This window comes from Lissotriton helveticus, chromosome 10 (assembly GCF_964261635.1).
Source record: "Lissotriton helveticus chromosome 10, aLisHel1.1, whole genome shotgun sequence".
NCBI lineage: Eukaryota > Metazoa > Chordata > Amphibia > Caudata > Salamandridae > Lissotriton > Lissotriton helveticus.
Window position 1 is genome coordinate 85,433,783 of NC_136071.1, and position 24,510 is coordinate 85,458,292.

The following is a 24,510-nucleotide window of genomic DNA, read 5'->3' on the forward strand; positions in this document are numbered from 1 at the left end:
CAGGAAGATCTTCACTTGTTCCGGCTCCATTGATGATTTCTTCCAATGGATGGAGAACCCCAGGTTTATGAGCGTGCTGGTCACTGTATGTGCGTGCAGCTTGCATTTCTGGTATGAGTTTGCTTTCACCAGCCAGTCGTCCAGGTAAGGGTATACATGTATTCCCTGCCTTCTTAGGTGCGCTGCGACTGCTGCGAGGCACTTTGTGAAAACTCTTGGTGCCGATTTTAGACCGAAGGCCAGTGTCGTGAACTGGTAGTGGCTTTCTCCGACGGTGAACCTGAGCATGTGCTTGTGCTTCCTGTTCATTGGGATGTGCAGGTATGCGTCTTTGAGGTCTATAGTGACCATGAAGTCCCCGGTCTGCAACTGTGGGAGCACCTCTTGCAGGGAGGTCATTTTGAATTTTTGCGTTCTTATGAATTTGTTCACGAACCGTAAATCGAGAATGGGCCTCATTGTCTCGTCTACTTTTGGTACCAGGAAGTATGTTGAGTATACTCCTGTGTTTCTTTCCTTGAAGGGTACCCTTTCTATGGCCTGCTTCTGCAGGAGTTCTTTTGCTTCTTCCTGAAGGCACTGCAGCTGCTTGCTTGCTAGCGGCTTTCTTCTTGGTTTTCTGCTTGTTGGCCTCGCCTCCAACTCTATGCAGTATCCGAATTGGATAATGTTGAGGATCCATTTGTCTGATGTGATTCCTCTCCACTCCTGGAGGTGGAATCTTAATCTTCCTCCCACTGGTGTCCTGTGGTCGTAGGTGTCTAGTTTGTCTTGACCCATCCGTACGTGCTGCCCCCTGGGATCTTTTTTGTGGGTGGGCACACGGATTTTTTTGAAGTCACTTGGAGGTGGGCTGCTGGCCCCCTCTTCTATTTTGTCCCCGTCCATTTCTCCCTCGAAAGGACTGGCCTCTTTGTTGGTACTGCCAGGGCTGTTTCTGATGGCCCTGCTGACCCTGCGAGTCTGCCTGGTGCGTTTGCTGGAAAGCCTGGTGTGATGTACCTGGCTGGTTTCCGCCTCTTCCGCCGGGCCTCCGTGACGGGGTGCCCCTCTTGTTCCCTCTGAACTGCAATGCTCCCATGGATCTTGCTGTTTCGTTATCCTTCTTAAGTTGGCTGAGTTGCTCATCAACTGTTTGTCCGAAAAGCGTACTGCCGTTGAATGGTGTGTTCAGGATGCTGTGTTGCACCTCCGGTTTGAAACCGGATATCCTGAGCCAGGCGTGTCTCCTTTCCGTGACGCCCTTCATCATGAGCCTGCTGGCGGTGTCTGCCCCATCCAGGGCCGTCTTAAGGCAAGAATTTGCAGCATTCTTCCCCTCTTCAATTAGCTTTTCGGCTTTCTGCTTGGCATCCTGGGGCAAGTCCTTCACCAACTGCCCCAGTCCCTCCATGATTTGGTACATGTGTCTGTTTACCAGGGCGTTGGAATTAGCCATGCGCCAGTGGGTCGCGGCATTCCGTTCGATCCTTCTGCCCACCAGATCCATCCTTTTGCTCTCTTTATCCGGTGGCGGGCCCGAGGTAGTGGGTACGTTAGCCCTCCTCCTTGCTGTGGCCGTGATAATGGAGTCTGCGGAGACCGTGCCCTGAATGTAGGCCGGGTCCTTTGCGGCATGCTTGTACTTCTTCTCAGTTCTGGGAGTTACTGCCTTGTATGTTGCGGGCTCCCTGAAAGCTTCCTTCCCCTGAGCCAAGACGCTCTCGAGCATCGGGAGGAACTGGCTCCTCGTTTGTGTTGGGAGCAATGTTTCCAGAAGGAAGTCTGCTTTCTGCTTCTCTTCGTCGAGCTTGAGCTTGAAAGCTGCTGCGGCAGATTGTATCACCGCGTTGTAGGCCCCGATGTCGTCCGGCGGCGAGGGCCTCGAGGGGTAGGTGTCGACCACCTCCTCCGGGCTGTCGGTGTCGACATCGATGTAATCTACCTCCTGAAGGTCATAGGGCGCCGACTCTGTGTCTGTCCTGCCCTCATCTTCCTCCCCATAGCTGTAGCTCTCGTGGGGATTCTCGTACTCCTCCTGGTCGTCGAACACCTCGACGTCCTGGTCTTGCTCGGTGACTTCGGCGACCTCTTCTTCTTCCTCCTCGACCGCCTCCAGCACTGGTGGCTTGGTCTTGTGAGGGATCGTGAAGGCCTTCATCCTTGCGTCGAAATCTTTTTTCCGCTGCATGAAGTTCTCCATTTCTGCCTCGAGGCGCCTTCTTTTCTTTTCCATCTCGGCCGCGTGTTCCGCGTCGGATGGTTCCGCCGCTCTCTTCGACGGATGGCTCGTCGCCGTGCCTCTCGGAGTCGAAGTTTTCGACGTCGAACCGGATATCGGGTCTCTGGTCGTCGTCGACAGTTTCGGGTCTTTCTCCCTCGTCGATCGATCCTTTTCGGGGACGATTTTCGACGTCTTCTGCTGATCAGCAGCTCTCGGCGCCGGGGACTCCTTCTCTGAGGATCCGCTGGGCCTGGGAGTAGTCGCGGACGCCGCCTTTTTTGGCGTCGGCGCTTTCGGGGTCTTGCCCTCGATTTTTCGAGACTCAGAGTCTCTCGGGTTCTTGGGGGCCGAAGAGTCTCCTACCTTGTCAGAAGTCTTCGTGTAATCGGTCTCTACGACCGTGTAGCTGTCGTCTTCGGCGGCAGCGTTGTCTTCTTCCTCGGAGGACATCCCCAGCTCGTAGAGCGACGGGGTCGGGGCCTTCCCCTGCAGGGCGGCGTGTGCTACCCTCTGCCTCTCTCTCACACGAAGGGTCGTCGGGGTGAAGGCGGAACAGGCGTTGCAGTCTCCGCTTTCGTGGTCCACCGGTAGGCAAAGGTTGCATACCGGGTGCTGGTCCTTCTGCGCGTACTTGTGGTGGCAGTTACGGCAGAACTTGAACGGCGTGTTGTCCATCCTCGAGCGTCCAGGGCCTCTCTGGTCGCGTGTTCGTCGACGGTCGTCGAAGATCTGGATGGAAAACGCCTTATCTTTGCTTGTCTTTCGTCGGTGAAGTCCCCTGGAGTCTTCAGATGACTTCTCCTCGTCTTTTCTGTATTTTCTTTCTTCTTTCTCCAAAAATGTCTGGAGCCCAAACGGGAACGATCCAGACCCGACCGCGGAAAAAAAGAATCTGAAGATGGCGCCCAAGAGTGGGAGCTTCCGCAGGAAGCATGCCGACGTCACCGGAAATACACCCAAAGGGGGTGTGACGCCGACGCCCACCTGGGCAAAGAAAAAAAAAAAAAAAAACAAAGAAAAGACTACGAATCCGGACCCAACCACAAGACCGCGGAATAATGCACAGCATAGTGAATCCAGAAAGATTCACGCTGCAAAATTATTCTTTTGAGTCCTATCATAAAAGCTTTAATAGCTGGTACTCTAAAAAGAGATAGGTGTTGTCTATTTTGTAGGTATGCTGCGATGGCAGCGAGGTGTAGCCTGATAGATGTGTAGGCCAAGTTACACTTTTGAAGGTGTAATAGATATCCTATGATGTGTTGAATAGACACGTCTAAAGGATTAATTTGGTTGTTTTGGCAGTATATGATGAACAGTTTCCACTTAGCGGCATAACATGCTCTAGTAGTGGAGCGTCTAGCTTCTTTGATAACGTTCATACATTCTGGGGGAAGGTTGAAGTAACCAAACTCTATGACCTCAGGAGCCAGATCGCTAGGTTGAGCGGAGCTGGGTCCGGATGTCTGATTTCGCCATGGTTCTGTGTTAATAGTCGTGGAGATAGGTTTAGTTTTTGGTGTGGTACTACAGACATTTGCAAAAGCATGGTGTACCACGGTTGCCTGGCACAAGTTGGAGCGAATAGGATGAGCGTTAAGGAATGTTGCTGTAGTTTGCGTACCACTAACGGAAGTAGTGGGAGAGGAGAAAAAGCGTACGCAAATAGTTCTGACCAATTCATCCATATCACATTGCCTTTGGACAATGGGTGTGGGTATATGGCGGCAAAAATTGGGCATTTTGCGTTTTTGTGGGTGGCGAAGAGGTCTATCTGAGGTTATCCCCACATTTTAAAGAATGGATGAAGAACTTGCGGATGAAGTTCCCACTCGTGGATCTGCTGCGTTTGACGACTTAGCAGATCTGCTATAGTGTTTTGCACTCCTGGGACGTGTTGGGGTAAGAGAAAGATTGTTAGTGGTATAGCCCATCTCCATATCTGCCGTGCTAACAGAGAGCTGCAGAGAGTGTGCCCCTCCTTGTTTGTTTAGGTAGTACATAGCGGTCATATTGTCTGTGCGGACATTAGACAGCTTTGCCTGACACTTGAGTTTGAAATGCTTTTAGGGCTAGAAATGCAGCTAGCAACTCTAAGCGGTTGATGTGGAGTAGCTTCTGTTGCGGTGTCCACCTGCCTTGCATGGTGTGATGCAGTAGGTGAGCTCCCCAGCCGGAGAGCGATGCGTCCGCTGTCAGGACTATTTGAGGAACTGGCTCTAGAAACAGTCGCCCTTTGGAAAGGTTTTTGGTGTTCCACCATTGCAGAGAACGAAGACTCTGACCGTCTACCAACACTAGGTCTGTCAGTTGACCTTGAGCCTGGTTCCATTGGCGTGCTAGGTACTCTTGAAGTGGTCGCATTTGCAGTCTTGCGTGAGGTATTACAAATATGCAAGATGCCATCATCCCTATGAGCTGCATGAACACTCGAGCTGGTAGCGAGTGTTGCGGTTTGAATTTTGTTAGGAGAGCTTGTACCCTTGTTATTCTTGCTGGAGAGGGATAAGCTAGTGTTAGTTGGGTGTTTATTGTAGCGCCGAGATTCTGTTGTATGTGCGAGGGTTGAAGATGCGATTTGGTGTGATTTACTGTTAATCCCAAGTCGTGAAGCAGTTGAATAGTAGCGTGAGTGTGTTGCACACACTGGCTGTATGAGCTGGCTTTTATGAGCCAGTCGTCTAGATATGGGAAGACATGAATAGGTTGTCTTCTTAAGTGTGCTACTACTGCTAGGCATTTGGTAAACACCCATGGCGCTGTTGTGACTCCGAATGAGAGCACTTTGAACTGGTAGTGCTGCCCGTCTAGCAGAAATCTGAGATTTTCTGTGCGCTGTGTGGATGGGAATATGGAATTAGGCCTTGAGATCTAGAGTGATAAGGGAGTCGTTTAGTACCAGCAGTGGAAGGACTTGTTGGAGTGTGACCATATGAAAATGACCCGACTGTATGTAAATGTTTAGAGGTCTGAGGTCTAGGATGGGTCTTAGAGAACCGTTCTTCTTTGGTATTAGGAAGTATAGGGAGTATACTCCTTTGTCTTTGTGATGCTCTGGAACTACTTCTATTGCATTTTTCTGCAGGAGGGATATTGCCTCTTGTCTGAGCAATGTTAAATGTTCCTGTGACATTGGGCGCTGCTTGGGTGGTATGTTTGGGGAGGGGGGGGGGGGGGGGGGGTAGATGTTAGTTCCAGACAATAACCTGATTGGATTATTTGGAGCACCCACCTGTCTGATGTTTTCCCAGGCCTGCAGGTATTGTTGGAGTCTTCCCCCGACAGAAGTGGAATGGGACGGGGGAAGGGGTAGGGAGTCATTGGGCAAGGGTAGAGGCAGAGCGGGAGTTGTTATTTTTACCTCTGCCTTTGTTATTGTTACCCCTGTAACCCCCCTTTGGAAGCCCTTGCTGTAAGTGGACTGTGTAGGGGCTTTGTACGAGGTAGAAGCTGTGTCTGAAGTTTCTGTGTAGGGGCTTTGTACGAGGTAGAAGCTGTGTCTGAAGTTTATCCCCTGGTGGCACCTCGATAGGACGAGCGACTAAATGAACGTCTGGGAGCCTGCGACTGCAGGGCTCCCATAGATTTGGCGGTGTCTGTATCCTTTATCATTTTTTCTAGTGATATATCTACGTTGGGTCCAAATAGGTGTTGCTCATCAAAGGGCTGATTAAGAATGTTACTTTGTACCTCAGGTTTGAACCCTGATATACGTAGCCAGGCGTGTCTGCTTAGTAAAATGCTGGTGTTAACTGCCCTAGAGGCAGTATCTGCTGCATCGAGTGCACACCGAATAGAGGTGTTTGTGATGTTTTTACCCTCTTGGATAAGCTTGTTTGCTCTATCCTTGTACTTGTCAAGGAGGTGCCTCATTAATGACTCTAGCTCGTCATAATGTGCCCTGTCATATCTGGCTAATAAAGCCTGTGTATTGGCGATACGCCACATTTGCTGCTTGAGACGCTGTTCTTTTCCCTGATGCGTCAAGTAGCTTAGACTCCTTATCTGGTGGTGCAGCCTCCCCTGATGACTGAGTTTGCTCTCTTGCGTGCATTGGAAACTACAAGTGAGTCTAATGGTACTGGACCTTTAATATATGCTGGGTCTGAGGGAGCAGCTTTATGTTTTTTCTCTATACGAGGGTTAATGACCAGAGTTCTGACTGGGTCCTTGAAGACTTCAGGGGCATGCTTGATCACTCCTTTGAGCATCGGTAAAATGGATGAGGACCTTTGTGCATTATCAAAGGTATCCATTAGGAAGTCTTCCTCAACAGGGTCTGTATGCATGTCCACTCCATGATATTGTGCAGCCCTGTGAATTAATTCATTAAAGCCTATAGTGTCTTCTGGTAGGGAAGGCCTTGAGGGGTATAAGTCATGCTGAGGGACATTTGGGACATCTGGGGTGGTATAATCATCCCACGGGTCAGGGGATCCTGTAGGCATGGCTGGATCAGGTATGTTACCCTCATATCATCAGAGCTATCATCCCTGTCTGGTATGATGGAGGATGCGGGGGAATGCTGTGGTATGGGAGGATGTGGTGATGGTACAGGTGAAAGAGAAGGGGAAGGCAGTCTTGGGGGAGAGGTAGCCATGTCCTCCTCCTTTGAATGCGGAGCTGGAGCGTCCAGTGGTCGCTTTTTTGAAGCCAAAATTAAGTGTCCAGTTATTGGATCCTCAGCTAGAGTCTTTCAAGCAGGGTCTGAAAAAGGCAGGAGGGTGATCTTTTGGTGCGAAGGAAGGCTTGGGCACCGAAATAGCTAGTTTTGGTTTCTTGACAATGTATTTCACTGGGAAGGCACGAGTCTTTTTCGGCTCTGAGGCTTTTTTCGGTTCTGAGGATTTTTTCAGTTCCGGTATGGTTTTTTGATCCGATGGTTTTTTCGGTTCCGGTGTTTTTTTGGAATCCGAAGCGGTTTTGCTTGGTTCCGACCTGGGTTTCGGTGCCGAAGGAGTAGTGATATGTTTCGGCGCAGATGGTTTGGATGTAGGTGTAGTCGGTTCCGTTGTCTTTTTCGGTGCCGGTAGATGTCCTCTGGCACCGTGTGAAGGCCGACTCGAGCCCTATTCGCCTGAAGGCTTAATTGGCTTCTTACCCGGCCCGAAGGTGGGGCAGTAGAAGCAGAGTGCCGGTGTGCACCGAGCCCGAGGGTGTGACAGGGGCCTTCTGTTTCGAGGAAGGGTCGTGGTCAACGGTCTTACTTACGACCCGCTGCGCTGGAGTGATGTCCTCGACCTCGGAATCTTCTGCCTCGGAGCTGCTGTCGACGTCGTGTTGTTGTGGAACGTTGACACCTTCTTCGAAGATGTCGTCCAGAATCGGAGTTGAGGATCTTTGAGCCATTGTTCTCCTCACTCTTCGGTCCCGTATAGTCTTTTTGGAGCGGTAAGAGGAACAAGCTGAACAGTCCTTTGCCTCGTGCTCCGGAGAGAGGCAGAGGTTACACACCTCACGAAGGTCGGTGTGGGGAAACTTCGACCCACACTGAGGACACTTTTTAAATGGCGTCCTTTCCATGAGCTGGAGTCGAGGCCTAGCTAGGCCGAAGGCCGGCGACGACCGGAATCGAGATCCTCGATGTTGAAGAGTAGCGTCGACTGGAATGCGTTCGAAACTAAGTTTTGGAAGTTGGTGAGGATTGCGCGCCGAAGGAAAGCGGTTCCAACACGGAGCGCTGGAAACACATCCGAGCCCGGTGGCGGAAAAAAACTATCTGGGGATGGAGCCGATGCCCATGCGCAGTATCATCCAAAGGAGGAGTCACCTATCCCGTGACTTCCAAATACTTTTCTACAACAAAACAAACTGCAAACATCCGGGCCCAACACTAGGTGGCCATCTATGCATAGTGTGTAATCTGGAGCTCATATGCCTCGAACACCATGTTGTCCCATAGAAGAAAATCCTGGACAAAAACTATGCCCAAGGAATCAAAATTATTTGTACATTGGTCTTTGGGGTCCAAAACCAGGGACTCAAGAGGCTCCATTTACACATTGTGTGTCAGCAACCCTGATAAATTGAGTCTGAGGTATTGGGCTTGGAGGGGAGATGCAGAGTCCTAGGAAAAGATACCTTACATAGAGAAGTCTACTGTGTTCAATTAGAAGGAGCGGTGGCAACCTGAGGGAAATCTCTAGAACCCATAAAAGAATCAAGTACAAAGAAACTGGTTCCTGGTGTCACAAGAATCAAGAAGGGCTGGATAGATCACAATAAGCATGTCTCATTTAACACCTTAATTTAATTACTCCTAAATTAATACTTCTGGGCATAATTGAAAGCGCGCCATAAAGTATTTTTAGGTAGAAATCCGTTAAAGAAGCCACCCCTGAAGACTGTGTGCTCTCAAAAGACTGAATCAGATAGGTTCTATCTATAATATTTAACTGTAAACAATTTGCTGCTCATACAGGTTATTGATTTTGCAAGGACCTATTTGTATTTGTACTTAATATTGCTCCTGGTTTGTGGTGGGTTAACGGGCTACCTCTATGCTTCATACATCATAAAGGAATCAAGACAATTCATATAGGCATCTGTCAAATTCACGATGGAACTGAAGATGATAGAACGCAGGTTGTACACGCTTTCGATCCAGCAAGGACCCATTATGCTTTGTACTTAATATTGTTCCTGGGTTGGGGAGTATTAACGAGCTCCCTCTGTGCATCATATACCATAAAAGAATCAATACACCATTCATACAAACGTCAGTCAAGTTTACCATGGAACTGAAGATGACAGATCGCAGGAGGGTAAATGGACAGTTTAAACATGGGTTAATATGCCCCAGCAAGGAGGGGAAGGTGTCAGGCCATAAAGATTAAACAGATAGCATTGTATATGAGTCTATGGGCCACATCAAGTATTGGGGAACTTACACCTCAGGAAACTAGATACCATTTTACACAAATCTAGCATTCATTGTTAAGGCAGAGAACTCCTGGAAATGGTCAGGCAGGGTGGCGGCATCCTACCTTCTGTACTGGAGTTGATCTATAGGATACAGTGATGATGTAATCCTCAGTACGCTGGGACTAACTAGGGACCCAGGTGAGTGGGCATTCAGATTGGCCGGGTTTGGGGAATACAAGTAAACTTCAAAAGATACTCAGAAATATGAATGTGAAAGCAGGAGGATGAAGGAAGAAACACTCAAAGGGATGGGGCACAGCTTCTGGTCCTAGGCCCTAAGCACAAAGGAAGACTGGTACAGAAAGACCCCTTCAACTTTCCGCCCATTATCTTGATGCTAAGACTAGACACCTTGCAAGAAGCTCAAAGTATACATCAATAACAAAAGTGGTAGAATGTTTGGCTAGACGGAAGGCCTGTACTGGGACACCACAGCACAGGGGCACTTAGTGAGACACAGGAGGAACTAGGTGTTATGATTCTAGCACAATACTTATAAGGAAGAAAAGAGATCTGCCAAAAAAGAGCATTTAACACACAAAACCACTTGCACCTACACATCACAATCTCCAATGGTGAGAAAGGAAAAAGTGGATGGCGTGGACTGCAGGAGTGATACTGCTTAAGAGTTTGGTGCCATCAAAGAAGAAGCAAGCCAATGAGTGACAAAAAAGTAAACCAAGTGATAAGCAATGTCCCAAAGCCCACTGTAAGCATTGATATTGTCCACACAAGGTCTTCAACGACTGTCAGCAAAAAGCTGTAGGCGAGTCCTATAAATGAGGAATGACAAATCTGAGGCAACACAAATGCCCTTTGCAAGCACCAAAGGTGGTTTCCATTAAGTCATAAGTATGTTGAGTTAAAAATGGGCAAGCAGAAACGCAAACAAGTAAGTCATTCTGACATGCTGAATAGATATCCCTGAGAAATGAACTACATAGCCCAAGGCATCATATTCTGTCTAAGTGCACTAAAGTCTGCATCAAGCAGTCAATACTGTTCATTGTACTTACATGTGCAGAGATTTTTGTGCCTTCACTACCTCTTCCTTGGAACTGTAACGAACCAGCGCATTCCCGTGGGGAAGGTTAAGGTGGAATGTTATCAGTGGCCCATGCTGCATGCACAAGGTTCGCAGAGTAGAGCCGTCGATCTAAAACAAACATAGCATAAAATTCAATGAGAGTTTTCACACATTAACACAGCAGTGCCATTATATATTTTTCTTTAGCTAGCTGGACAACCTATAATATAATCACAGGTGCAGGATCCTTCCACGATGCCTTAAAGTGCATCAAAGAAAATGAGCCTGGAGATATGGAACAAAGCATCAATCTCCTCAAAGCAGCAGCCCTAATGTGCGCACCAGGAGACCAAATATCCTCAACTCAGCATTCAGAAAATTCAAGAAAACATCCAGGTTAATGAAACAATGCAGAGTATGCAAACCCATGTCCCAAAGAACAAGTTACTTACCATTAAAAACCCTCTTTGTGGTTGATATTCTAATCGCAGATTGCTCACACACAGCACTGCTCCTGCTGTTAGATGGCGTTGTGCACTTCCACACTGACTTTATTCCAGCCGGGAAGTGACAGAGTTCAGCTGATATCCCGCCACATGCATTTGGATGTCACTATTTCTTAATCGGATACCTCAGATGCAGAACCCAAAATGTAATCAGCGGTACGAGGGTGCAGATCTCTAGTTTGGAACCTTTTTATTTGGCAAAAGAGAATATTCCACATGACGGGGAGGTGGGAGGGCAGTGAGGAACCTGTGGTTAGAAAATGTCCGCCAATAAGATGGGTTACTGAAGGTCAGTGACGTATTTGCACATGTATATCACAGGCGTGGATGCTCTGCATTGTTTCATTAAGCTAAATGCTTGCCTGGAGATTCCGGATGATGAATTGTAATGGATACTTCAAATTGCAGATTCCTCAACTTTAGAATAGAGCTAAAGCAGTACTTCCCACGGTGGAGGGTCTGTGCAATGGGTTAAGACCAAAAACGCCCTTCCCGTCAAACCTGGCAGCAATGCTTCGTGAATTTGTACACCGATGCAATATCGCAGACTAACTAATGTACAGGACAGCCTCTCATTACTATTCAATATTAGCACCCTTGGCCCTGATGGAATTGAGCAGTCAATGCTTCTCGGGGCTTCTTATTGGCCAGTACGTAACAGATCTTAATGCAGATGACAATCAACCTGGACAACACTTTTCTGCACTTTCCTGCCAGAGAACCTCACCATGAGCGGACCATCCACTCGACTGTCTTTAGTGTAATCAATGGAAAAGCTCTTTTGGGGTCTAGGCAATGGGGTCGCTCTTCCATCTTCGAGGAGTCAGGCGGAGCAAAGAACATTTGGAGGGCGATGGATTGCCTAACATGAAACGGAATCATGATTTTTGCAACAAAAAAAAAGTCATGCTGTTTTGCAACACCAATTTGCCTGGAAAAAGGGTGGTGGTGTAAGGTGGTTGCATTAACAGGGCTTAAAGCTCACTGCTACGGCAGGAAGAATTAACTGCAACTACGAAATGAAAGGAAAATGCTACTTACCAGTATGCATATGTTCTTGGCATGTAGAGCTGCAGAGTTGTACACTATGCATAGATCGCCACCTAGTGTTGGGTCTGGATGTTTGCAGTTTGTTGTCCTGAAAAGTTCTTTGGAAGACACGAGATAGGGGACTCCTCCTTAGGACCACATTGCGCATGGGCATCAGCTCCATCCCCAGATTGTTTTTCGCCATTAGCCTCATCGCTGCTTGAGAGTTTCCCCTGCTGTGCTGGGACAGCAATGAAAACGGGTGTGGTCATGACGAGTTCAGCTCGTCATGAGCACCTGAGAGGTATATGCCATGACGAGCTGAGCTCGTCATGAGCATGGAAGGGGTTAGGGAAATGATGGAGCTTTGCAAGTACAGGTAGGATGCCCGTGTAATTTGTATATAATTAAGATAATACTGGAACAGACAAGGGTAGCCAGGGAGGCGGGTGGGCGTGTACAACTCTGCAGCTCTACATGCCAAAAACAGATGCATACTGGTAAGTAGCATTTTCCGTTTGAGGTATATGAGCTGCAGATTGTACACTATGCATAGATTATATAGCAGTACCCACTCTTAGCGGCGACATCCCTATCTGTTGCAGTAGTTTGGGAGCTTAAGAACGGTGATGGATTAAACCCAGATCAGTTGACTGGGGGTGAGTGTTTGTATTGTCAACGCTCCGTCCATCACCACCTTTGGTTTTTCTTTATAATGTTTTGAGAACAGCCTGGCCCACAGTAGCTTGTTGTTTTGTTTGCACATCTACACAATAGTGTTTTGTGAATGTGTGCGGTGTAGCCCATGTGGCTGCTCTGCAGATGTCGTCTAGGGGAATGCCATTGAAGCCCCTATCTTTCTGGTAGAGTGGGCTTTAGGAAGAACAGATGGCGTACGTTTAGCTTTGTGGTAGCAAATCTGTATGCATTTGACAATCCATCTAGCTATTCCAGATTTTGAAATGGGATTGCCCTTGTGTGGGGGTGAGAGACACAAAAAGTTGTTTTGTCTTACGAAAGGGTTGTGTTCTTTCTATGTAGTATAGCAACGCTCTTTTGACATCTAAAGTGTAAAGAGCTCTTTCTGCTACGGACTGTGGTTGCGAGAAGAAAAAGGGAAATTCCACAGATTGATTGAGATGGAAAGGAGAAATGACTTTAGGCAGGAATTTTGGATTGGTACGCAGAACAACCTTATTTTGATACATTTGCAAAAAGGGTTCTTGAATGGTTAGTACTTGTAGTTCACTAACTCTGCGCAGGGAGGTGATAGCTACTAGGAACGCAGCCTTCTTGGTTAAAAATTGTAATTAACATTTGTGCAGGGGTTCGAAGGGAGGCCCCATTAGCCATGTGAGAACGACGTTTAAATTCCATACGGGTGAAGGTGGTACTCTGGGAGGAATTATTCTTTTAAGGTCTTCCATAAAGGCTTTAATAGCAGGCACTCTGAACAGAGATAGATGTCCGTTTTGCAGATATGCTGCTATTGCAGTAAGATGTAGTCTAATAGACGTATAGGCTAAGTTACATCCCCTACATGCCCTAGTGGTAGGACGTCTAGCTTCTTTAATGACATTCATGCAGTCTGGAGGAAGGTTCAGATATCCAAATTCTAGGACTTCAGAAGCCAGATCGCAAGGTTGAGCTGAGCTGGGTCCGGGTGTCTGATCTCTCCACGGTTCTGTGTTAAGAGGTGTGGAGACAGGTCCAGTTTTTGGTGCCGTACCACAGACAGTTGTAGCAGTGTGGTGTACCACGGTTGCCTGGCCCACGTTGGAGCTACTAGGATGAGGGTCAGAGAATGCTGCTGTAGTTTGCGTACTACTAGTGGCATGAGTGGTAGAGGTGGAAAAGCGTACGCAAATCTGTTTGACCAATTCATCCATATCGCATTGCCTTTGGACAGTGGGTGTGGATATCTGGCGGCGAAGCTTGGACATTTTGCGTTTTCGTGGGTGGCAAAGAGGTCTATCTGAGGCTGTCCCCACCTCAGAATGGCTGAAGAACTTGCGGATGAAGTTCCCACTCGTGGGTCTGTTGTGTTCGACGACTTAACAGATCCGCTATAGTATTTTGTACTCCTGGGACATGTTGGGCTAGAAGGAATATGTTCTGAGGTATGGCCCACCTCCATATTGCTTGTGCTATTTGAGATAGTTGCAGGGAGTGCGTGCCTCCTTGCTTCTGTATGTAATACATTGCTGTCATGTTGTCCGTGCGGACTAACACAGCTTTGTTTGCTACTTGCTTCTGGAAAGCTTTTAGTGCTAGGAATACTGCTAGTAACTCCAGGTGATTGATGTGGAGTAACTTTTGTTTTGTTGTGGTGTCCACCTGTCTTGCATGGTGTGTTGCAGTAGGTGGGCTACCCAGCCGGAGAGCGATGCGTCCGCAATCAAGATTATTTGGGGAACTGGCTCTAGGAATGGTTCTTGGTGTTCCACCACTGCAGAGAGCGATGAGTTCGACCGTCTACCAACACTAGGTCTGTTAAGTGACCGTGAGCCTGGTTCCATTGATGTGATAAGCACTCTTGTAGCGGACGCATTTGAAGTCTTGCATGGGGCACTATGAAGATGCAAGAGGCCATCATCCCTATGAGTTGCATGAACACTCATGCTGGGAGGGAGGGTTGTAGCTGAAACTTTGCTAGGAGAGTTTGCATGCTGGCTATCCTTGCTGGGGTGGGATAAGCTAGCGCTGTTGAGGTGTTTATTGTGGCACCTAGGTACGGTTGTACTTTGGATGGCTGTAGATGAGACTTGACTTGGTGTGGTTTATTGTGAAGCCCAAGTCGTGGAGCAGGTGGATGGTGGTATGAGTGTGTTTTACGCATTGATTGTGAGAGCTGGCTTTTATGAGCCAGTCGTCGAGGTACGGGAAGACATGGATGTGCGGTCTTTGTAGATGCGCTGCCACCACTGCCAAGCACTTGGTGAAGACCCTTGGTGCTGTTGTGACTCCGAATGGGAGTACTTTGAACTGGTAGTGCTACCCGTCTATTACAAACCTGAGATACTTCCTGTGAGCTTTGTGAATGGGAAGGTGGAAGTATGCGTCCTTGAGGTCTAGAGTAGCCAGGAAGTCGTTTTATGACAAGAGAGGAAGGACTTGCTGGAGTATGACCATGTGAAAATGGTCTGACTGTATATATATGTTTAGCGGTCTCAGGTCTAGAATAGGCCTTAGAGAGCCGTCCTTCTTTGGGATTAGAAAATATAGAGAGTAAACCCCCTTGTTTTGCTGGTGCAGAGGAACTAGTTCTATTGCACTTTTTTCTAGCAGAGATACCACTTCTTGCTTTAACAGTGACAGATGTTCTTGTGACATTGGACGCTGTTTGGGTGGTATGTTTGGGGGTGGGGGGGTAGATGTTAATTCTAGACAGTAACCTGAATGAATAATTTGTTGCACCCACCTGTCTGATGTGATGCTGATCCATCCAGGCAGGAACTGTTGGAGTCTTCCCCCCCACAGGAGTGGAATGTTGGGGGGGAAGGGGAGGAAAGTCATTGGGTAGGGGTGGAGGCAGAGCGGGAGGCGTTGTTTTTGCCTCTGCCTTTGTTGTTACCCCTGTAACCCCCTCTCTGGTAGCCCTTGGTGAATGTGGATTGGCCAGGGGTCTTGTAGGAAGAGGAGGGACTTTCTGAGGAGTAGCCTCTTGTGTTGCCTCTGTACGACGAGCGACGAAAAGAACGTCTGGGAGCTTGCTGCTGCAAGGCTCCCATCGATTTTGCAGTGTGTCTTTCTTCATTTTTTCCAAAGACACGTCAACATTTGGGCCAAATAAATGTGTTTCAGCAAATGGCTGATGAAGTATAGAGTTTTGCACCTCAGGTTTAAAACCTGAAATACGTAGCCAGGCATGTCTGCGTAGTAACGTGCTGGTATTGATTGCCCTTGAGGCAGTATCTGCAGCTTCTAGGGCACAACGGATGGAAGTATTAGTGATATTTTTACCTTCCCGTATTAGTTAATTAGCCCTGTTTTTGTATTTGTCTGGTAGTTGCTGCATTAGGGACTCTAGTTCATCGTAATGTGCCCTGTCATATCTAGCCAGCAAGGCTTGAGTGTTGGCAATGCGCCAGATGTTAGCTGCTTGTGCCGCAGTTCTCTTGCCAGAAGCGTCAAGGAGTTTAGATTCTTTGGCTGGTGGTGGGGCTTCACCGGTTTGGGAATTAGCACGTTTACGTGCATTGGATACCACTAAAGAATCTAATTGTGCCGGGCCTTTAATATAAGCTGGGTCTGCAGGGGCAGCTTTTTATTTTTTCTCAATGTGGGGGATTGAGGACCCTAGCTCTAACGGGGTCTTTAAAGACCTCTGTTGCATGCTTGATGACGCCCTTAAGCATTGGTAAGATGGCCGTAGACCTTTGTGTGTTGTCAAAAGTGTCTAATAGGAAGTCTTCCGCCACTGCATCAGTGTGTAAGTCCACCCCATCAGTGTGTAAGTCCACCCCATGATATTGTGCAGCTCTCTGGACTAGCAGGTTAAAACCTATGGTGTCCTCTGGTGGGGAAGGTCTATAAGGATAGACCTCATCCTGTGGGACATAAAGAACATCAGGGGTGTTGTAATCTCCCATGGATTAGGTGACTGAGGGGGACTATTAGTGTGTGGTGGGTAATGTGCACCTTCATAATTAGAGTCTGTGTGTACATCATCGTCTGGGTTAGGAGATGGTGTAGGTGAATGCTGTGGTGGAGGAGGTGTATGAGTAGGAACAGTATGGGGAGGTGGAGGAGAAGGGACCCTTAATGGAGAGGTTGCAATATCTCTTCTTTGCAGGGGGAGGAGGTGCTGGCGCCTCAAGCGGTCTCTTCTTGGAGCTGAGAGTCAATTGTCCAGTTTTGGGATCCTTTACAAGGGTTTTTTGTTGTGGATCCGGTGTAAAAAGCTCTTGTGAGCCTGATAAATCCTTTGGCGTCTAAATTTTCGGCTCCGTAGTTTTTTAGGCATCGAGTCGGCAGTTGGCTTAGGAGTGTGCCCTTTCGAAGTGTCTTTTATGTGAACCTTTGTTTTCGGTTCCGAGGGTTTTTTCGGCTCCGATGCGTGCGAGTCTGGAGCTTTGGTTGATTTTTTACTCTGCTCCGAGTGCAGTTTCGGTGTCGACGAACCGCTGCCAGTCTTCGGCGCCGTATGCTTGGGCGTCGAAGCAACGGTCTAGGTGGAAGAGGAAGATGGCTTTTTCTTCGGTGTCGGTACTGGGTCGGCACCGGAAGTAGGCTGGCTCGAGCCCGAGCCGCCTGAAGGCTTTATGGTCTTCTTTGCCGGGCCCGAAGGCGGGGCGTTAGAAGCAGTCTCTCGGTGTGCACCAGAGCCCGAAGGTGAGGGTGTGACCGAAGCCTTTTTAGATGGTGTCGAGGAAGGGGTGGGGTCGACGGTCTTACTTACGACCCGTTGAGCTGGCGTGACCTCCTCGACGTCCGAGTCTTCGGCATCTGATGATCCGATACTCTCTTCGGCGTGCTGGTGTTCTGGCACGTTGATGCCCTCATCGAAGATGTCGTCGGGAATCGGAGCTGACGAGCGAGCCATAGTTCTTTGAGCTAGTCGGTCCCAGATCGTCTTCTTGGAGCGGAATGAGGCACACGCCGAACAGTCTTTGGCCTCGTGCTCCGGTGAAAGGCACAGGTTGCACACCTTATGTAGGTCGCTGTGGGGAAACTTTGACCCACGTTGAGGACACTTCTTGAATGGCGTCCTTTCCATGAGCCAGAAAGTGAGGCCCAGGTAGGCCCGAAGGCCTTCGTCGACGACCAGATTCGAAGACTTCGAAGTTAGTTGAGAATCGTGTGGTAGATCGCGATCGAGACAATACCGTCGAACTTGGTGAGGATTGCGCACCGAAGGAAATTTTGTTCCAAACCGGAGCGCAGGAGATACATCCGAGCCCGATGGCGGAAAAAAACAATCTGGGGATGGAGCCGATGCCCATGCGCAATGTGGTCCTAAGGAGGAGTCACCTATCTCGTAACTTCCAAAGAACTTTTCAGGACAACAACAAACTGCAAACATCTGGGCTCAACACTAGGTGGCGATCTATGCATAGTGTACAATCTGCAGCTCATATGCCTCGAACATGCTACTTATCCAGTATGTATCTGTTCTCGGCATATAGAGCTGTAGAGTCTTATGCTTTAGCACAGATCGCCAGATCGAGGTAGGTGACTCCTCCTTTCGGGGATAGTGCACATGGGCATCAACACCATCCTTTGATTGTTTTGCCATAAAGTCAAAAGCAACAAAAAGTGGTTTGGTTTTTCTAAAAGGTTTAGTTCTATGTAGTATAGTAATGCTCTTTTAACATCTAATGTGTGAAGGGCACGTTCTGCCACTGAATCTGGTTAAGGCAAAAACACTGGCAACTCAACAGATTGGTTGATATGGAAGTCAGAGATGACTTTAGGTAAAAATTTGGGGTTAGTCCTAAGGACCACTTTGTTTTGGTATGTTTGTAAAAATGGTTCCTCTATGGTTAGTGCTTGAAGCTCACCAACTCTTAGAGAAGTGATGGCTATAAGGAAGGCTACCTTCCAGGTGAGAAATTGTATTTCACATTTGTGCAATGGCTCGAAGGGTGGACCCATGAGTCTTGTAAGGACTATGTTGAGATTCCACACCGGAGAAGGTGAAAGTCTGGGGGGAATGAGTCTTAAGTCCTTCCATAAAAGCCTTAATAGCGGGCGCTCTAAAAAGAGACAAGTGCTTTCTATTTTGCAGATAGGCAGCTTTTGCAGCGAGATGTAAGCGTATGGATGTGTAAGATAAATTGGATTGTTGTAGGTGCAATCTAGTGGATTGATCCGATTGTTACAGTAAACGACAATCCTCTTCCACTTTGCTGCGTAGCATGCTCTTTTGGTAGGGCGTCTAGCCTCTTTGATAACATTCATACAGTCTGGCAGAAGATTAAGGTAGCCAAACTCTAGGAGTTCAGGTACCAGATCGCAAGGTTGAGCTGATTGTGATTTGGATGTCTTCTCTCTCCATGGTCTGAGTAAGAAACCTGGGTGAAAGGTGTAGTTTGTGATGGGGAACTACTGATAGCTCCAACAGAGTTGCGAACCAGGGTTGTCCCGCCCATGTGGGAGCAATTAGGAGAAGCGTCAGGGAGTGCTGTTTGAGTTTCCGAACCATTAACTGAACGAGTGGGAGAGGTGGAAAAGAGTAAGGAAATATTCATGACCAATTCATCCATAGTGCATTGCCTTTGGACAATGGGTGTGGATGTCTGGACGCGAAGTTTGGGCATTTTGCGTTTAGGTGGGTGGCGAACAGATCTATCTCGGGGAAGCCCCACGTTTGGAAAATTTTGGAGTAGAACTTGATGGTGGAGTTCCCATTCGTGGATCTGCAATCTGGTTGTTTACTCCTGGAAGATGTTCTGCAAGGAGATACTTTTTTGAGGTATGGCCCACCTCCAGATGCTCTGGGCTAACAGAGCTGGAGAGAGCGAGTCCCCCCCTTGCTTTTGTATGTAGTACATCGCTGTCATGTTGTATGTGCGAACCAGGACAGCTTTGCCTATTAGATTAAGTTGAAATGCTTTCAATGTCAGAAAAATTGCTAGTAGTTCTAGATGGTTTATGTGGAGCTGTTTTTGTCACAATGTCCACATGTCCTAAATGGTATGTTTTTCCATGTAAGCTCCCCAACCAGTGAGCGATGCCTCTGCCGTTAGCACTATCTGTGGAACCAGGTCGACGAATGGCCGCTCCTTGGGAAGGTTTTAAATGTTTCAACACTGCAGAGCGCGCCGAGTATGACCTTCTACCAACACCAGATCTGAGAACTGACCTTGAGCCTGGTAATACTGACATGCTAAGCATTCCTGTAGGGGACACATTTGATGTCTTGCATAGGGAACGATTAAAATGCAAGAGGCTGAAACGGATATTAGAGCTTGAATATTGCGGATCCTGACTGGGTTGGGATACGCTAGAGCTTTACGAGTGTCTATTGTGGCCTCTAGATACAGTTATGTGTTGGATGGTTGGAGGTGAGACTTGGTAAGGTTTACAGTGAACCCCAAGTCGTGAAGCAGTTAGACTGTCTTTCGAGTCTGATGTAGGCAGCTTTGTTGTGATATGGCTTTTCTCAGCCAGTCTTCTAGGTAAGGGAAGACCTAAATGTGCTGTCGTCTTAGATGAGCTGCGACTACTGCCAGGCACTTGGTGAAAACCATGGGTGCTGTAATTACTCCGAATGGGAGAACGTTGAACTGATAATGTTGTGCTTCCACCACAAACCTGAGATATTTTCTGTGAGCAGGGTGATTGGGAATATGGAAATAGGTGTCCTTCTAGTCCTGAGTGGACAGGAAATCGCCTTGAAGTAGTGGGAGCACCTGTTGGAGTGTGACCATATGAAAGTGGTCCTACTGTATGTATAGATTTAGCCGTCTGAGGTCTAGTATAGTCCTGGGAGAGCCGTCCTTTTTTGGGAATTAAGAAATACAGGGAGTATACTCTGGTCCCTTGATATGTTAATGTGACTGATTCTATAGCATGTTTTTCCAAGAGAGATAGAGCCTCTTGCTTTAGGAGGGTGAGATGTTCTGGTGGCATTGCATGTGCTCTTGTCAGAATATTTGGGGGAGTGCTTCAAGTTCCAGGCAGTAACCATATTGGATAATTTGTAGCACCCACTTATCTGAGGTGATTGAATTCCAGACAGATCGGAAATGGGAGATACACCCCCAACAGGAGTGGAATGATCAAGGGATAGCGGAAGGAAGTCGCTGTTTGTGTGCGGGGGAAGTGAGTGTGGCATTACCTCTACTACTTCCCCTACCATGGTTTCCTCTAAAACCTCATCAAGAATAACCTCTGGACGAGGGGGATTGGTTGTTGCCCTTGTAAGAAGGGGAGGGATTCTCAGTGGAAGACGTTTTTGTCTCACCCCTGTAAAATGCACGGCGAAAAGAACCTCTACTGGCAGGTAACTGTAATGAATATGCTACTTACCAGTATGCATCTGTTCTTGGCATGTAGGGCTGGTGACATTCATATCTATAGCATAGATCGCCGCCTAGTGTTGGGTCCGGATGATTGCACATTGTTGTCCTGGAAGAGTCTTCGAAGTATCACGAGATAGGTGGCTCCTCCCCTGGACTACAGTGCGCATGGGCATCGACTCCATCCCCAGATTGTTTTTAGCCATTGTGGCGAAGATGGAGTGTTACTGTGTGAGCGATGGCCATGCTAAGAGTAAGTGTAAATTCTGCAGCCGCTACAGGCGCCGGGGAGGAGGGCGGGCGATATGAATGTCAGCAGCCCTACATGCCAAGAACAGATGCATACTGGTAAGTAGCATATTCAGTTCGAGGCATGTGGGCTGCTGAATTCATATCTATAGCATAGAATAAATAGCAGTCCCTCCATTAACGGCGGCCGCCTATGCCAGCTGCAGACGTTTGAAAAAGTGTCTTAAGAACAGCCTGCCCTACAGCTGCTTGGAGTGCACATCTACACAGTAGTGTTTAGTAAATGTGTGTGGTGTAGACCATGTGGCTGCTCTACAAATGTCTTCCAAAGGGATATTACCAAGGAAAGCCATGGAGGCCCCCAGCTTACGGGTGGAGTGGGCCCTGGGGGGGACCGTTAAAGTGCGCTTAGCCTTGTGATAGCAAATCTGAATACACTAAACGATCCACCTGGCTATACCTGCTTTGGAAATGGGGTTGCCTTTGTGCTGGGCTGAAAAGGCAACAAAGAGTTGTTGTGTCTTCCTAAAGTCCTTGGTCCTATCGATGTAATACATCAAGGCTCGTTTGACATCAAGAGTGTGGAGCATTCTTTCAGCTACTGTCTCTGGGTTTTGAAAGAACGCGGGCAGTTCAATGGTCTGATTGACATGGAACTGCGAAACCACTTTAGGAAGAAATGTAGGGTTAGTGCGCAGCACCACCCTGTTGGAGTGAATTTGAATGAATGGCTCTTGTACAGTGAGCGCCTGTAGCTCACTAACACGTCGTAGAGACGTAATGGCAATGAGAAAAGCCACTTTCCACGTTAAGAACTGAATCTCACATGAATGTAGAGGCTCAAAAGGTGGGCCCATCAACCTGGTGAGGACCACATTGAGGTTCCATACAGGAGCTGGCGGGGTCCTGGGAGGGATGACCCGCTTCAGTCCTTCTAGGAAGGCTTTAATGGCAGGAACCCTGAAAACGGAGAGATGCTGCCTGTTTTGGAGATAAGCCGCTATGGCGGATAAGTGTATCCGAATGGAAGCATATGCTAGATTGCATTTGTAAAGATGCAACAAATAACAGATGATGTTGGGAGTGGATGCATCGTGTCCATTACAGTAAATGACAAACCGCTTCCATTTTGCTGCATAGCAAGCTCTGGTGGTGGGCTTTCTTGCCTCCCGTATGATATCCATGCAGTCAGGAGGCAAGTTAAGGTAGCCAAACTCTAAGACTTCAGGAGCCAGATCGCCAGGTTGAGCTGTTGCGGATCTGGGTGCTGAAGGTCGCCACGGTTCTGCGTCAAAAGCCGGGGTGTGAGGTGCAGCCTTTGATGCGGTACCACGGAGAGGCCTAGAAACGTGGTGTACCATGGTTGGCGTGCCCACGTTGGAGCAACCAGGATGAGCGTCATCGAGTGTTGCCTTAGCTTTCGTGCCACCAGCGGTATGAGAGGTGCTGGGGGAAAAGCGTACGCAAATCTGCCTGACCAGTTCATCCATATCGCAGTGCCCTGCGACTGTGGGTGAGGGAACCTGGCGGCAAAGCTTTGGCACTTTGCGTTTTCCCTTGTGGCAAACAGGTCTATCTCCGGATGACCCCACTGCTGGAAGTACGGGCGGAGTACTGATGGATGTATCTCCCATTCGTGCATTTGGTGGCTGTACCTGCTGAGCAGATCCGCCATCTGATTGTCCTTGCCCGGGAGGTGTTCCGCCATGAGGAAGATATTCCTCTGAATGGCCCACTTCCACATGCTCTGAGCCAGATGAGACAACTGTGGAGAGTGTGTACCTCCCTGCTTTTGAATGTAGTACATGGCCGTCATGTTGTCCGTTCGGATCTACACGACTTTGTTGCACAGATGTACTTTGAAGGACTTCAATGCCATGAAGATTGCCATCAGTTCTAGGTAGTTGATGTGCATCTTCTTTTGCTGCGTTGTCCATAGTCCCTGCACTGTGTAATGGAGTACATGAGCTCCCCATCCCTGGAGAGATGCGTCCGTCGTCAGGATAATCTGTGGCACAGGCTCCTGGAACGGTCGGCCCTTGCAAAGGTTGTGTGGATACCACCAATGCAGAGAGTTGTATGCCCGACCGGTCACCAACACTAGGTCGTTCAACTGTCCTTGAGCCTGCGTCCACTGATGAGCTAAGCATTCTTGGAGCGGACGCATATGTAGCCTCGCGTGCGGGACTATGAAGATGCAGGAGGCCATCATGCCTATCAACTGCATAAACACTCTTGCTGGAAGCGAGTGTTGTGGTCTGAACTTTTGGATCAGCGACTGAATGCTGTCGATCCTCACAGAATTTGGCTGAGCTGTGGCTGCTAGAGTATCGATTGTCGCACCCAGATATTGCCGCACATGGGCTGGCTGAAGGTGCAACTTGGGATAATTGAGTGAAAATCCCAGATTGTGAAGAAGGTGAATGCTGTGGGACATGTTGGCGGCGCACTCCTGGGCCGACTTTGCTTGGACAAGCCAGTCGTCCAGATAAGGGTAAACGTGAACGTGTTGCCTCCTGAGGTGCGCAGCTACTGTCGCCAGACATTTCGTGAACACCCTGGGCGCCGTGGTCACCCCGAAAGGTAGGCCCTTGAACTGATAATGCCAACCCTGAATAGTGAACCTGAGGTATTTTCTGTGTGATGGATGCAGTGGAATGTGGAAATAGGCATCCTTGAGATGCAAGGTTGCGAGGAAGTCTCCCTGATTGAGCAACGGGAGAACCTGCTGCAGTGTGAGCATATGGAAGTGTTCTGATAGAATGTACTGATTCAGGGGTCTGAGGTCCAGTATGGGCCGTAGGGACCCGTCCTTTTTTGGGATTAAGAAGTACAGGGAGTACACTCCTGTGCCTTCTTCCTCCACTGGTACGAGCTCGATTGCCCCTTTCTGCAGCATGACGAGTACCTCCTGCTGCAATAAGTGCAAATGCTCTGTGGATATAGGACGGTGCTTTGGTGGCATGTTGGGTGGAGTGGATGTTAACTCCAGACAATAACCGAACTGGATAAGTTGCCTGACCCACCTGTCTGTGGTGATGGATTTCCAGACTGGCAGGAACTGCTGGAGTCTCCCCCCGACAGGTGTAGTATGGTCGGGGGGCAGTGACAGGGCGTCACTGTTTGTTGGTGGCAGAGGAGCGGGAGTTGTTGTTTCCACGACCTCTGCCTTTGGTGCTGTTGCCCCGATAGCCGCCTCTACTCTGCTTGGTACACGAGGACTGCGCCCCACCTTTATTGTATTGCGTTTGCTGGGACATCTGGCCTCTGGAAACACCTCTATTGCCTGAGCGACGAAAAGTACTGCTCCGAAACTGCTGGGACTGTAGAGCCGCCATGGATTTCGCAGTCTCGGTATCCTTCTTGATCTTTTCTAAGGAGGTATCACCTCTGGACCAAACAACCTATCAGGGTTGACTGGCTGATTGAGGATGGTGGTCTGTATCTCCGGCTTGAAACCGGAGATTCTGAGCCAGGCCTGACGTCTCAACATGACACTGGTGTTAATGGCTCTGGCCGCGGTGTCTGCCACGTCCAGGGCACATTTAATAGAAGCGTTGGAGATCAGCTTCCCTTCCTGAATAAGCATCTCAGCTGCCTCCTTGT

At 48.5% G+C, this 24,510-nt stretch overlaps 1 protein-coding gene across 10 annotated transcripts in view; it reads right to left on the reverse strand.

Moving 5' to 3' along the window:
* The window catches only part of TNRC6A (trinucleotide repeat containing adaptor 6A), a 281,908-nt gene that overhangs the window by 21,812 nt on the left and 235,586 nt on the right, over positions 1 to 24,510 (reverse strand). For all 10 annotated transcript variants that reach the window (XM_078664812.1, XM_078664809.1, XM_078664811.1 and 7 more), the window contains one exon: positions 10,144 to 10,283. In XM_078664812.1, the coding sequence (XP_078520938.1) occupies positions 10,144 to 10,283 (140 nt within the window). The remainder of the gene's footprint in view (positions 1 to 10,143; positions 10,284 to 24,510) is intronic.